Here is a 15,926-nt window from a genome sequence, read left to right on the forward strand (position 1 = left end):
AAACCTTCGTGCGCGATAACGTCGCGATAATCATGGCTAATCCGGCCGGAGGTTTGAAAATGTGAGCACGAATGTAGCGCATCAACCCCGGTAACCCGATTAATCAGCGACGACACCCGATAAGCGCGTGCACCGCCGACGATGACCGAGTTCCACCGTGGCCCTCTTCGTTCAGCCTTCTCCCTCGGGACGCGGGTATATACACAAGCATACAAGCTCTGCAAAACGCCGCTCTCCGCCTGGGTTGTCGCTCTCGGCCGTTCGTCTCTCGTAGCCGAAGTAGTGCAACCCAGTTTCGCGTCGGGCCGCTCGCGCCGCCGAGCATCAAACAGCGAGAATGCGCCTCGACGCCCGTTACAAATGGATGAAATGCACTCGGCTGGAATTGCCGCCGTGTGATAACAGGAAAATACATAGTGCCGTGACAAAATGACCTACCAAACCACTCGATGACAGAATGACTATTTTTAATACAAATCGACTCGTAAAAATCAGCGAAGACGCGACTTAATAAATTATTTCTAGCTTCATAGAATAATATTATAATTTTTATTATATAACTACGGCAATTTCTCCAGCTCTTTAACTTTATTTCTGCACAAAAAATCAATCTTGAGAGCTGTTAACATTATGAAGACCTTTATTAAGACCTTTATTAAGATCTACCATCTTCACACGACAAAAAAAAAACAAACATACACTAAAAGTACACTGTAAATCCTTAATTAAATTATTCTTAATTAAATCTTCTAAAAGGATTTAATTTTATTGTACTTACTTTTTTATTTTATGTACTTTTAAAAGTGAAAGTATTATTAGATTAACGTGAGACACTCTGTATTTTTCCTGACAAACGTCTGTTAAAATCAAGACTAGATTAGCATCTAAGTAATATCTAATTCCGGAAAAAAACAAATATATCACATAAATTGTTATCTTAACAAATGCACAATTACAAACATTCAAATCCAATTCAAATATATCTTTAAAGAACTAATTTTAGAATTCTTTTCCTTGTCTAATACTTTATGTAAAAAAATTAATCAAATCGATGTAATTATGTTATAACTCAAAAGCTAAGATTAATTTGTACTGTTAACATATTTATATGGTAGATCAATAATTTTAATAAATTGACGTTCTGAATATTAATATTGCTACAGAATGATTTAAGACGCTTTAATGTAACCTTAAAAAGTTATTTTGAAAAGAAATTATCTCAAGGTACATTTGTAGAGCATAGGTTGCCCGAGATAAACCAAGCGTAGTCGGAAAGCCTTAAGAAAACAAGTTGGGATATAAAAATAAGTGTGAAAAGACGCCTTCCAAGCAACGCTCCGGAAGTTTTCGACACTTCTCGTTGCTTCTTTTTGAAAAAAGTCGACATCTATATATAAATACATGTCGCATTATATAATACTGTGCTATTCAACATCGTATCTTCATAGTTCTCTAAGCTGCTTAATGTTAAAAGTTTTGAACTTTATAATTGGCTTCTAAAGTTTCAGAGTTTAGATGTTATTTAAACATCTAAATAAATAATTTTAATAATTTGTAAATTTACGATAGATGTCATTTTTACGTCCAATATTTATTTAGAATGTATCACAGATAATTTGTATTTTTAGATCAAAATACCTGCTTTTATTTACTTTAAATTTTCGTGTTTATCAGCTGTACTAATTATCGTTATTTGTTCATAATTTAAACGCACTAAGATAATATATGTACATATATCCGTAATTAGATTTTGGAATTGAATACAGAATATTTATAATTACAATTTTGTCATTTATAACTAATTTTTCCTGTCCCTATGACAATGCTATAATAGCAATGCTATAATAAATAATGAAGTAATATTATAACAAAGTAATTTTTTAAATAGTAATTCGTAACTATATCTACAGTTCTATATTTAAAATTGTAAGTCATTTGCATTACCATTTAGATGAAATTAAATAGCCTAAAGTAATAAGATCAAATAAATTAAGTCATCTCATTCATGATTAATTGCATCTGTTAAATATCTTGGATAAAAATATCAATTTTTATCTCAAAAGTAATTCACAGCCAACTTCCACTGCTAAAATCAGCTTTTTTTTTTCAATTAATTTAAGCTTCCCGCTGTTACACGGCATCGTCAACACCGGTGGTGTTGCAAAGGGATGTCGATTCCTCGTTCCATTTCGTTAGTGGGTCACGTCCATCGATCAGTATCGTCTGTGAGGGAATTGAACACGTGTCATCGTGTTTCGATAGAAACTCATACGATGATTTTTCATCCCGCTTTCGTTACACAAATGGTGCTACGGTGAGCGTTAAACTCGCGACGAAATACATGGACGATTGATTAACGTCAATTTCCGTTTATCCCGGTATAGAGTCGGAGGAGGGACTATTTGTGATCTCCCTTTACGAAGAAATGTTTGCAATAAATGGATATTCCGAGATCCGAGTCTGGAGATCGGAAACGAATCGACCTATTTGTGATGTTAACCTTCTCGATTACCGCAAGTGCTGATTGGTTATTAAACCATCACCGTGATATTCGGAACATCCAATCGATTGATTCAAATCGAATTATGGTTATTCGATGTATTAAACAATCTCATAAAAAAATTGTCAAAATTTTCCCTGGCGTTTATTACTATTTTATATACAGCGCGAAGAATAAAATATCGCATATAATTTTCAATTTTGATAAAAAAAAAGGAAAAGATGTATTTGTATGGAATGGTTATTATCTAGTAAATAAATAATACTTCGCATAATCGTATTCCAATAGTAAAATAATTGATTTAAGAACCGATAAAAGTTTCACACAAGTCTTTTGTACTTCCCAGCCATTAATACCAGCAAATATTTGAACGACTTGATTGTGGGTTTACTGTGAAAGTAACAATCATTTACCTCCACAATCCGAGTATATTTGCTTACTTATCGATCAACAAAACGATATTATACATCGCTACTCTATAAATTCTTTGGAAAGCTCCTTCTAAAGAGTGAAAATTAAGTCAGTCTTAACAAAAAGTGGCTCAATTTTCAATTCTTTAAAAGTGTGAGATTTCACTCTTCACAGAATTAGATTTACTCTTCAGAGAGACATGTGTCAGTGAATGTAAAAGTGCGGTGTCAAAATCGAATTATTCTTAGCTTGGAAGTGTACAAAAAGTAAGCGCAGCAGATTAATAAGTAAATTTAAAAATTGGATTAGTTAATTAAGGCTGCTATTTCTTCGTTTCTCTTTTTATGTAAAAAGAATAACTTTTTCTCTCGGACGTTTTTATAAACATTTAACAACAAGACTATATCAAAATAATCTAATACATGTTTAACATTTTAAAACACTATATGTCATTCATTTGCTGCAACACAAGTCAAAAATTATTATTATTTTAGTTGCTTGCAAAATAGAACGAAAACATAAAGATAAAAAGATATAAAACATCCTTTTATTTCTTTATAATCAGTTATTACATCAAAATTATATTTTAAATATTACAAAATTTTAATAATTTAATATATTAAACTTATTTTTTGAAAAACTTTTGTTTTTTTATTTTAATTGTGTCGTTATTATAGCAAATAAATGATACATAACATCGTTATTTCATAATTTATTATATTTAATAATTAATTATATGTATAATGATTAATAATTACAACATATTTTTACATTAATTTTCTTTGTCGATAATTTTAAGAAAGGCTTTTCACGTAACTAGTCTGGAAAATGTATTGTCTCGAAATAGAGATCAGATTTATCACGAATTTGGATAACGCGAATGTAGCTGTAGTTGCCCGTATGTTGCTACTCGTTGGTAATTCAATCGCGATTCGCACGTGGATCATCGTGATCGGTCTGGCGAGGATCCAGCAAGAGTATCCGGTAGAAATGTGCGGAATTGGCGGCTCCCGAGGCGACCGCGCCGAGTCCCGAATCCGATCCGCATGCTTCGGCGCGATCAATAACGCGGGGCGTGCACCACCACTGCGTGCCACCCTCTTCCTTCTAGTCCCGGCAGGAGTCCTCGGTCGGCGGTACCCCAGCTGACCTTCGCAAATCACGCATGATACCGTAGCACGCAAATTTTGCACAAGTGTGTGCACGAGGTTAACGTACCGCAGTCACGTGAATTTACTTCAACAATCAGTTTTTTTTTTGTTTCGTACAAATTGGTTCGCGCACGGATTGCGCCATACGCAATAATAGTTTCCAAATTATTGTGTTTCCAAAAAGTAATTTGGACACTAAAAAAAATTGCTAAAAATGTGGTAATAAACACACCGTCGACGTCTTCCAAATTTTATTGCAACTTGTTAGTTTGAGGGAGGCTCGAAAACTTTTCTGAACGCGAGAATATACGGTACCCCCTCTTATTAAAAAATCCCCTGCTCAAAGGTTGCGTACATTGTAGAGGGACGAGCAGGAAATGCAATAAAATGTATAAGCCTTTAGAGAGCCAGCTCGTTCCCAAACACGAGACAAAGTAAATTTTATCGCTGCACTCTAACTCCGGCAATTCTCACCGTCCAATTCAATTTACGGTCGCATGCACCGCCGCTCGACGCTTTCCGTGTCGTATAAACGCGCGGCTGCACAGAATAATATTTGAAGAATTCTTGCAAAAATTTGAAGAGGCCTCTATCATTTGTTAGCTTAATATAAAACCTTTCATGTGGCGGAATCTATAGGGATTTCTTCTCGTTTCGTTGAAAAGAAGTATCAAAACTATTTGCAAAAAACTAGTCTTCGCCTAAGTACACAGTATAGTAATAACAAGTCAACAATAATATAATGTGAACATTAATATAGTAATATGAAATGATAATATCAAACTTTTTTTTTTCTAATTTTTAACAGTTTTGCTGTTTTCTTATTAAAAATAGTTGGAGCATTATGTTTCAACTTTACAGAAATGTATAAAGTTTTTTGACTGTTAAGTTTAATACAACAAAATCCATGAGCATAAAAAGAATCAATACGTTTTAAATATCAAAGTAAAACTTTTAAAAATTTATCTAAAGTTAAAAAAAAATTTAAAAGTTAAATGAAATTTATACACCACTTTGACAAACTAAAAACAAAGCTGCCGAAAGAATAGTTTTGATAAAAATGAACTGAAAATTCCGATGAAATTTCCCGAGAAATTTCACATTTACCAAAGTTTTTTCAAATAGTAAGCTCTGAATTTTTTAAATTTTCAATTTACCGTTAAATTTTTATTGTCTCTGCAACAATAAATTCTTTTCCTCTCTCCATTCTGAATCTGCTCGGAATTGCTATTCGGTACCCAGAAATAATTCGTCCCGAAGACATATTCGAGACATGTAACTATTGACGATGAGTCTGCGACATGCAAGGGAGCAAAGCCGTCGCGCACCACGTGCACCCGAAAATAGCTGCACCGGTGACGGGAAAAGGAAACTGCACTACTCTATATTATCGGGTATATGCACTTAGCGTTTCACCCGATAAATGGTGAACGAACAGAAATTTATCTCGTTCACCCTCGATCGCAAATGTCAGCAAGAGCTCGTCGATAAAGGTCTCGCAACACATTTCTGCACAAATGAATCAAATCTGTGTATATGAACATCCCAATTAATGTAATTGTTAATTACATTATCGTCTTATCAAGAACTAAGTCGAGTGTGCTATCGCTCGAGTTTCGTTCCATCAGCGTGACCTAGAAAAACCGTTGAAGAAGAATTACGTTCGTCGTTTCGCGAGTTATCTCGAGGCATTATAAGCACGTTGCGGCTTCCGTTTCCTGTTTTCAAACCGAGGGTCAATACGATAAAAGCGTCCTGCCGCGCATTTTGCGGATTTGTGAAACCATTCTCAGAAAAACTCGTCCGCCACAAACATGATAATTTTGCACGAGTATGCAAATTGCACGTATACATGCGACGAGGAAATTCATCGTCGATTAGAGTTCGATGGGAAAGAAACTCATAAACTCAGCTAACAATATATGTATACTTCCTTCTTATGTATTATTTCTTACAAGCCTGTCAATTTAAAATCAATTTTTCCATGAAAATATCAAATTTTCATTGAGAATATCGAAGTTGTAATTTTTGAGCTACGAATAATTGAAAAACGAATGTTTCTATAAAAATTTGGCGACCTAAGTCTCAAATTATTATGTTCTTCAATTAATTTTAGATGGAATCCATTTTGATATGATTTTAAGAGAATTTTTCAAAAGAAAAAACTTTAGAAAATTTAATTAGAAATTTAATTAGAAAATATATGCTATAATAAATGATGACATTTGAAAAATCTTTGTAGTAATCCTTGAAATGGAAATTTTATTTTTGCAAATATACAATTGGTTCTATTATCTTTCCTTTTCAAGAATTTTGTTCGAGTTCATACATTGTGAAAAATTATGACAAGTCACGTTTTATCCTTTCAAATTCTCCACTAAATTTAACGCCACATATTGTGTCTACTTTTTTCTCTGTTTAATATTTGCAAATGTAGTTGAATGACCTAAATGTAATTAGTATCTTTATCACAAAGTACCGACAAGGTAATGAAGTGAAAATTTCATTGAATGTTGCGTAATTTCTAACTGTTTGCTAACGTCATATTATCATGCATTTGAGATTGCTAAACGGACAGTTACTTCTCATTTTCGCAATGCGCGTTGTAGCAAGAGCAGCTGCGTGTAAGAAATGCGTTCAACGAGATGTCGAAAGATCCGAGACAGCATTTTTATAGCAAATTTGATTGGACACTACTTTGATTGGCGCACTGGTGCATATTAAAGTCATTGAATACTAATTTAATCTCAGTGTAAAAATGAAATGTTAATAATTAAATATATAAAATATATAATTACTTAGTTCATAATATGTAAGAATAATAAGCAAAAATAGAAAGCCAATGAACGAGGAATAATTTTTTAAATCAAGATAAGTAAGATTTAAAATTTATTATTTAATATAATTACAATAAAATTGTATAAGTTTCGAACTCACAATCTTTAGAAATCACAGCTTTTTAAAATACTAACATCTTGAATGATAAAACGCTCTATATATACAAAACGAACACAATAAAATTTTAACAATAATTATTATAGACACAATAAAATGTATTGAGAATTTTGTGGTTTAATAAATATTTATATTGAATAAGCATTTTTACGTTTGTGTATTACGGTTTAATGTGCATCAGTGCATTTATATCTCCCATCGAATTTGCTATTAATCTTTCATCTCCACCCAGAAAATCGACGTGTGTAGCATTTCGCGGCTCTTTTTTCACCTTGCATCACAGAGCGGCGACATCACGCATTATGTCTGATATTTATTATTCCTTGCTGGTGTTTCCGGTTTTTGTCAGCCGCAGGAAGCACGGCGTATTCTGTACGCACAAACGATCTATCGAGCCCACTCTATCGATCACTTCGTGTCGATAATGCTCATTCATTGTATCGGATTTGTATACCTTACTTGAATGGAAATGTTCCTTCTCCGTTCCATATCAAAGTACATCTCAAGTAAATAATCTCTAAAAATGCAAGAAGTATCGTATCTACGTCACATCGATATCTAAGTTCTATCTTTAATTTTTCTTCCGAAGAATTTTGCGTAATATTTTATATTCTAATTTTTGTATTTATGTAATATTTAACTTACTAAATTCTAACGATATCTGAATAGATAATCTTAATTAAATAAGTAATTATAATTATTTTATTATGACTTATATAATTAAATAAGTCTTAACTAAATAAGCAATTATGATTATGACTTGTATAATAGATATAAATATATTTTAATTCTAATAAAATTTATTTTATATTGCTTTCAACACGACACGATATTCAAAATAATATACTCAAAGAGAGAATAATAGAATTAAAACATCAAGAGATCAATAGATGCTTTCTATCTGGTAATACAAATATTGTTCTAACTTAGTCACTAAAAGTCAACAAAGATAATGCTTGTATCAATTGTGTCATCAAATAGAAAGCAATGATAAAAATGTTAAAAAAATGCAATATAATCAAATTTTTCCCTTTTCTTTCTCCTTTTCTTTACGCTCTTTAATTTAACCCTCCGTCTGTGATCTAAATTCTTTGTCCAAGTCTTTTTTACTGTTACTAAGCTTTCAAAAAAAATTCAGAGTTTCTTTCTCTAGTTACCGAATAGTTGTTTAATTTAAATGTTAAAACTTTTACTTAAAAATTAAAATTTGAATTAAAAATAGAATGAAATTTGTGAATAAAATTTCCCTTCTGCCAAAAACGATCTAGATTACAAATGGAGAGTTAATATGATTTCGCTAAAATAAAATAATTACTCACATTCGTATAGAAGTCCACCTCTTTGTAAGGATTCACAGCCACCAGTATAGATCCCGTGTACGTCTGTGTAATATCCGTGTTAAGGAATATGCAGCATGAATAGCACTCAATAAACACAAATATTCATAGTCTATGTTGGATATTAATAACATTGTTATCTCTGTTAACGTAGAAAAAGTTCTGACATTTCTCTGCCGTTGACATTTTTCCGCGTTCATGATATCCCTTGAAATATCTATAAGTGCAATACAAGTACATATAAGTGGGCGATAAATGGAGAGACAGAAGCACGAATCGGTCTAAAAACGTGTGACCTTTTTAACGTTCCCTCGTGTCGCGATCGCGCTCGCGTTCCGAACAAACTATATTTTATGAAGCGCGAAACGGAAAGTTGCGCCAATCCGTTTTTATTGCTCGTCCTATAAAAGAGAAAACTCTCGAAGGCGAATGAAACGTTTAACGCCGTGTCTATATACAGAATTATCTAGACATGCATACACTCTTTTTTTCTCTCTTTAATATCCCATGAATAATTTCGGAATAATATTCTTTTATCGGAATAATATTCTTTTATTTCATCGCTAATCTTAAACAAGCTTAAAATCAGTTTGAAATTTTATTGCAAATTTGCTTGAAATTCGATTTAATCCAATTTTAGTGAATTAAGATAAAAATAAAATTCGATTTTACTTTTACTTTTGATCCCTTATTTGTTAATTATTAATTCAAGTCAAGTTAATTAAGTCAAGTCACAAATTTAAAATTCAACGATTTGCCTTAGAGTCACTCTGATATAAAAATGCGATAAAACATTAATCTTAAACAGAAAAATAATACGGGCTGTATGTATAAGACGGGCTTGGAATTGCGTCGCGCAATTTTAGACTCGCGGGAATCGTCAAAGAAATCTCTAGAGACAGAGAAAGGACGCACAGCTCTGCCGTAAGCCCTATCCCTTGCATAATAACCCGAGGATGACATGCCTTCGCCGGGGGAGAGAGCTCGGTAATGACGTCACACTCGGGGGCGACCTATAGGGTACGGTATGACTCATGGCTGGAACCACACCGTTAGCGAAAAGAGGGATACACCTTCATATAACTGTGCTACCCTTCGGCAACATTTGAGACGAGTTAGGGTGCTGATCTATGCCCGAAAGTTCGAAACTCATTTTAACCAATGGTAGGGTAACTGAATCCCCTGTCCTGCTGATTAACATTTAAAAAATGTTCAATATTTAGGAGTATAAACCAAACTAATAATAAATTTATATTTTCGAAAATATCTGAAGAATATTTTGTTCACATATTATTCTTCATATTATACTTTAGATTAACTTTAAAAAAACAATGAAGAACAAGAAGAAATGAAGATATAGGGCTGTATTTATAATCCGTTCTTATTTTAAGACCGGTAATTAGCATCTTAAGTAATATTTTAAGATGCTAATACGGTTCTCTGGTTTATAGCATCTTAAGACTATACTTAAGTCGGTCTTAAATATAAGACTGTGAATACCGCCCATAGAAAGGAAATTAGCTAGAAATAAATTGACGTTAACATGCTATTTGAAAAAATTATACTGAATATTATAATAATTAAATGTTATGTATTATCACAGAGATCAGTTATCTGTGCAATTCCTCCTTTCCTACCTTTCTTTTCTCTTTTTTATACGTCAATATTCTTATATGAAATTCACTTACTTCTTTTATACTTTGTGTTTATACTTTATTTATGGCGCTTTATTATTTTATTTATACTTGTATCTTATTCTTTGTTTCGAAACAAGCCTGAATGCGTACATTGCCAACACACGTTGGCGTATAGAAGCTGTCAACCCTCGTAGTGATTACAGTTTCCCAGTTAGAACCTTTGGTCCAAACTCTATCGAAACCCCATTATTACTGAAAAGGATCTAACAATTTAATTAACCCCTTGGGTAATCGCGTCTCGCGTCGCCTATCGATAACTTCTTGATTTACGTTCTCGTTATAATAAAATCAAGTTTAATTACAAATGACATCCAAGTATTGAAAAGTTTATCCATATAGGTATAGTAGACAAAGAACGGAAGATAGCTCTATTTATTCGCAACAATTTCTAGGATAAAACGGGTAATTTGGATAGAATAACTGAAATTTTCAAATTGCATAAAAGATTGAGGTCGCATAATATATAATTCAATCCTCAATTCAATCAGTTCACAAAACATACACTATTGATGTAATAGCATATGTTTTGTTTAATTGAATATACTATACGATTTCAAACTTTTATACAATTTGAAAATTTCTATTAACTTATCCAAATTATCCCACTTTACCTTATAGAGAGTTTTAATCGATTGAAAAGTATTCAAGTATTTCAGTATTTTTTCTCGCAAAATTATATTATTGCTGTCACATTCCGAAACATAGAGATTACATAAAATAGAGAAACATAAGATTGTTATTGTATAATTAACTGCTATCATACTTTAATTCATTATCTGCGAATCACGAAATTAGTTTTCCGAAGTATTTCGTATTCTCAGAGAATTCTGGTTATTAATATACCGACACATGCAAATAATTATCAAAATCAAGAACCTGGAATATTCCGTAAATCACGAATAAAAGATCCAGAATATTCTGTGATCTATAAATAACGTGTTTCTAACGAGATCTGTAAGCTGACATATCGCTGAACACACAGAAAGGGAGAAACCGAAATAATACTCTGTATATGTACAAAGAAAATCAATTTTTAATTTTCGATTTCTTCGACTTTTGTGTACAAAAATATATAGTATAAATATAAATCGGAAATATTATAGATCGAAAACAAAAAATTAATTTTCTTTGTTTTATAGAGCATTATTTCAGATCCTTTTTTTCTCTTCGGCGATATTTATCAGCTTGCAGGTTTATAGACAAGAAATATTTCGGTTATATTATTAAATGAATACACTAAAAAAATACTAAATTTTAATAAATAGTTGTTCAAATAGCTTTAAATAAATATTTACTAAAAAAAATATATATAAATATATATTCATTTAATACAAAAATTATTAATTTAATTTAACTATAATTTTTTTAGTAAAGATTTACTTATTTTAAATAAATGTTTACTTAGTACTATTAAAAAAAATATGTATTAAGATTTAGTAAATTTTTTTCAATATATAAATATGTATGTCATATTTGTTACTTAAACTCTAAATAAAATCATATTAAAGTGAAATCGTTGCGAATAATTTCAATATCTCTTTTTCACTAAAAAAAAATAATTTTTTAATACCTATCTTAAAAAATTTCAGATCTTTTATATTTAAATTATTGTAACACAATTATTAATTATAGAAAAATAACAAACTTTTCATCGTTCGAATAACTTTAAAGATTAAGATTATACCTAAGTAATTACTTTCATATCTAAACTTATATTATTTTTACGAAAATATTTGATTAAATATAAAACAAAAAAGAGGCTAATATAATAAACTTGAATAACAAATTCCTTCAATCAAATCATTCGAAAAAGACGTACTCGTCAGTTTCTCTCTTCTTTCTGAATGGTCCTTTCAACCTAAGGGCAAAACGAACGATTAAGCGATTTAAGCCAATAATAGCAGCGCAGCGGCGGTGTGACGTCTGGCTAGAGGGTGAGGTGTCGGTTACATTTTAATTTAGCCAAGCGTGCAAGATCAGAGAGTGCAGCTTCATCGATGAACCGGATGTTATCCGTTCCTTTGCACGTATTTTTCCACGTGTGCTCGATGCGCGCGCGTTCGCGCAAACACAGACACCTGCATGTATGAAGGGGGTAGTTTCCTCTCATTAACCTCTTTTACTAGTGAAACGCCCTTAGCCGACTTGAATTGCACTCGTCGCGGGGGTAGGAACGGGACTCATGTACCTCTATTACCCGGAGTACAGGAGAGAGTGAAGAAAAAAAGGAAAAAACAAGAGACACACGGAGATGAGAACAAGAGGGTGAATGTCTGGGAGGATCGCGAGAGGGTTCACCGATGCGAAAAAATTAGGCCACTCGCTCTGGAAAGGGTTAAGCTGCCTGGAAGCTGAGCGGTAAGAAAAGCGTAATTATCACGCACGATGGATGACTGGGTGATTTCGGTCGTCGGTTTCTTAACTGTATTATTTATCCGACCGACCTACTTTTGTAACAAGAAAGCGGAGTCTGCCGCTACTGTTATGACATTTTAAAATATGACTGACTTAATTGCTCCTTCTGTAAAAGTTTAATTAATATTATATCCACAACAGTGACCAATATTGGATTATACGTACCCTGTTTACCCGAATAAAGATTAATCTTTTCACGAGTCTATCTTCTTTTAGAAATTCGGTCTAAACGCGATTTATATGTATTTGTGTTTTTATTAACTTACTAATATTTGTCTTCATAAAATATCTAAATTATCAGCACTTTTATTAATTTTTATAGAATTGTAAAATTTGTTAAAAGTAAAATAATTTTTTAATAATATTTAATACTTTTTTACATGGATTTAATTTACATTTGAGCGATGAACACGCAATAGATTGTTATACAATTGTAATACAATTTTTATCCCCTCTCACGTAATTTTTATATTTAACGTACTCGAGAAATGTGCTTGATGCTTACAGCAAGAGCTGTCTTTACCAGCTGCGAATCTCGTTTGCGCCCACGACAGTGATAAGAAGTGCTCAGTGACGGAGATTCGAAAAGATCGAGGGACCCGAACGACCGCTTTACAAGCCGTTTAATTTTTCGATTACATCAGACGACAAAAAGTGAACACCGACATATGTATGTATGTACATACAAGATGAGGCAGAGCTTAGCTCTTCTGGGAAACAAGTTCAGTTTCTTATGCAGCCCCTTCGATGAGATACTTTCTAATTAAGAATTTCGTTGCACGAAGTTAGAAAAACTTCATACGTTTTGATGATTTAATTATTAAATAGGAACGATTATATTAGCGAAATTCAGTAAACTAATAATCCCAATTTAAAAAATTTTAAAAAAATTTTTTAGAGTGTTTCTAAATGAAATAATTAAATTAATAAAAAAATATATTATTTGATTAAAAATTATGTATTACGCTGTCACAGAAAATTATATACAGTTATCATTTTCATCCGGTCTTGTATCGTTTCCATCTAAATGCAACGGAAGATTAAGTTAAGTACATCGTCGCACGCGCTCTTCACGTACGAGGAAATGTCCACTAACGAGCGGATTACCGACGACCTAAATCGCGTGTTTAAATTCTAGCAGCTAATTGGTCAATTAGAGCGAATATTTGTAGATTTTGGATTATAATACATCGAGTGTCATAAGATTTTGCAATTATCGGGACTATAATAATCTTCATACATCTCATAATCTTCATTATTACTAAATGCAACGTCTTTAAATATGCGTCTCATTCAATTAAATCGAATAATCCAACAGATTGAATGAGATAATTTTAACTTTTAATGATTATGTGTATTTATTATTATATTAGACGCACAAAGCAAAACGTAATATTCAATATTAATAATTCTATATGATAATATTACGCTTCGTGTTAATGCCACTAAACAGTACCTACGTGTTTACTTCAGAATTAATTCGAACGTTGGTTCTTAAATATAATATTGCGATTAGAATTACATGACATCATCCTGACATTCCGATATTAGACGATCAGACGACCTCTATTTGAAATATTAGTCACCGATTATTTCATCGAGCTAAACATGCCTTGAATTATTGGTGATCCATGGATTTTTTCGTATCGTTATTCATAATCGGTAAAGGAGGAAGGGAAGGGTTGTCAGTGGGTCGCTGCGACATTGTTAGGTCGTTGGCAAACCCAAACCGATGAGAGATGAATGGATCTGACCCTGGGGTGATTCGCCAGCTGACTGAGATCGTCATAGCAACGCGACAACCTAGGACTCTATCTACCCCTGCGATGTGAATATGAACGCGTCCCTCTCGTGCCACCTCCCTCGGCCAATTTATTTTTTTTTCTCCCTCTACCATGCGCCGATCTCTTTCTCGGATGAAATCGGTTAATCTCTCGTCGCCACCTACCTAATTCTTCATTCATTTGCCTAATTTGAATGAAGCCCCAAGTAAACGAAATCATACATAAACATAAAATAAATAATAAGTACAAAAGCGTGTACACTCAAAAAATAAAAATAATTTTTCAGTTTTAACTGTAGTAATTTTGAAATGAACAAAATTGTTATATTTTTCCAATTTTATCAAAATTGTTTTTAAATATTTTTGTTCATATATTATACTGTATGAGTTACTATTCTCTAAGTTTTAGATTATCAAATTTGTCAAAGATAATTATATCATGATTATTACAAGACTAATTTTACTTGTCTAATATAATCTATTTCAGAAATCAATTTGTATTGTACCTCGAGTTGTCGTAACTTTAATATTTCAAGCATCAAAGAGACATAACAATAATTTTGCACCGAATAGCATGGTGCGAATATATGCAGTGTATAGCTATATCGTAAAAAATAAAGGATACGTATATTTGGTCCCTACTGTACCGAACTTGAAGATTCCGATTGATACCGATCTCGTCGATATTGCTGATAACTGTCATGTCTGGCACGCCGCACTCAGGGCTTGAGCCTGAAAAGAAAAAGACACTATAAGAAATAATTGTAAGAGAAAATTGTAGGATTTGAAATAAGATTTAAAACATTCTCATTTAAAACCCTTATTTAATACTCCTGAGTTAACGTCAGAATCTGTAACACGGTTACTGACGCTATTTGTAAAATCAGATTTAATTATGTTAATTAAAAGGCACTAATTAATTTCAAGATGACTCGTATAAAAAAGAATGAATGCTAAGTATATCTTAGAATAATCCGCAGATGTAGCATAAAGAAAATTGAATTGTTTGACATTTTTAACAAAGAGATTTATAACTGAATGAATTCAATAGTTTCATTGTCAGCTCAAGAAAGAGCAATGATTAATCGTATTCGCATATTATACTTTTCAAAGTTTTTCCAGATAAACACTCAGAGATTCTTTAACATTAATTATGAATAAACTTTAAACAGTTAATTAAACATTTAAATTTGATAATAAGCAGAAAAGTATAATTTAAAAAAGTAATGAAATTAAAACTATTAGTAATTATTCAAAGATATCTTTGTTAATTGCTCGGCACTTCTGGCTAATATCAAATTTCAATTCGATTACATTCCTGGGGTGAATTCACACATCAAAGGGAATCATGCTTGACCACCTGTTGTACAACAAGTGAAAATTATGCTACTTCAAAGGTGAACAACTTTTTATTAATTCTTTAAAGTCTTACAGGTGTGTTATTTATTAAAATATTCCTACAATTTTCTTATTATTTTTATATCAATATTATCGACAGAAACCAATTTTAAGACACAAAAGCGATTTAAATTCCTTTTAATTTTAAAATTATATCTTTAAAATTTAACTCTACGAGTAAATCTCATGCTTTTATTGAATATCCATGAAATTAGGTGTGAATTACAACGCCAATTTGTGGCAACGATTTGACACAGTTGATCGTTATCCTGTCAGATT

At 32.1% G+C, this 15,926-nt stretch overlaps 1 protein-coding gene across 2 annotated transcripts in view; it reads right to left on the bottom strand.

Annotated features, from left to right (window-relative positions):
• Myo81F (unconventional myosin 81F) overlaps positions 1 to 15,926 on the bottom strand; it is a 42,600-nt gene that overhangs the window by 17,236 nt on the left and 9,438 nt on the right. For both annotated transcript variants that reach the window (XM_011066268.2, XM_011066267.2), the window contains exons 2-3: positions 14,875 to 14,981; positions 8,337 to 8,399 (exon numbers count right to left, since the gene is read on the bottom strand). In XM_011066268.2, coding sequence (XP_011064570.2) covers positions 8,337 to 8,399; positions 14,875 to 14,981 — 170 coding nt within the window. The remainder of the gene's footprint in view (positions 1 to 8,336; positions 8,400 to 14,874; positions 14,982 to 15,926) is intronic.

The sequence above is a fragment of the Acromyrmex echinatior genome, chromosome 16 (assembly GCF_024713525.1).
Source record: "Acromyrmex echinatior isolate Ae372 chromosome 16, ASM2471352v2, whole genome shotgun sequence".
NCBI lineage: Eukaryota > Metazoa > Arthropoda > Insecta > Hymenoptera > Formicidae > Acromyrmex > Acromyrmex echinatior.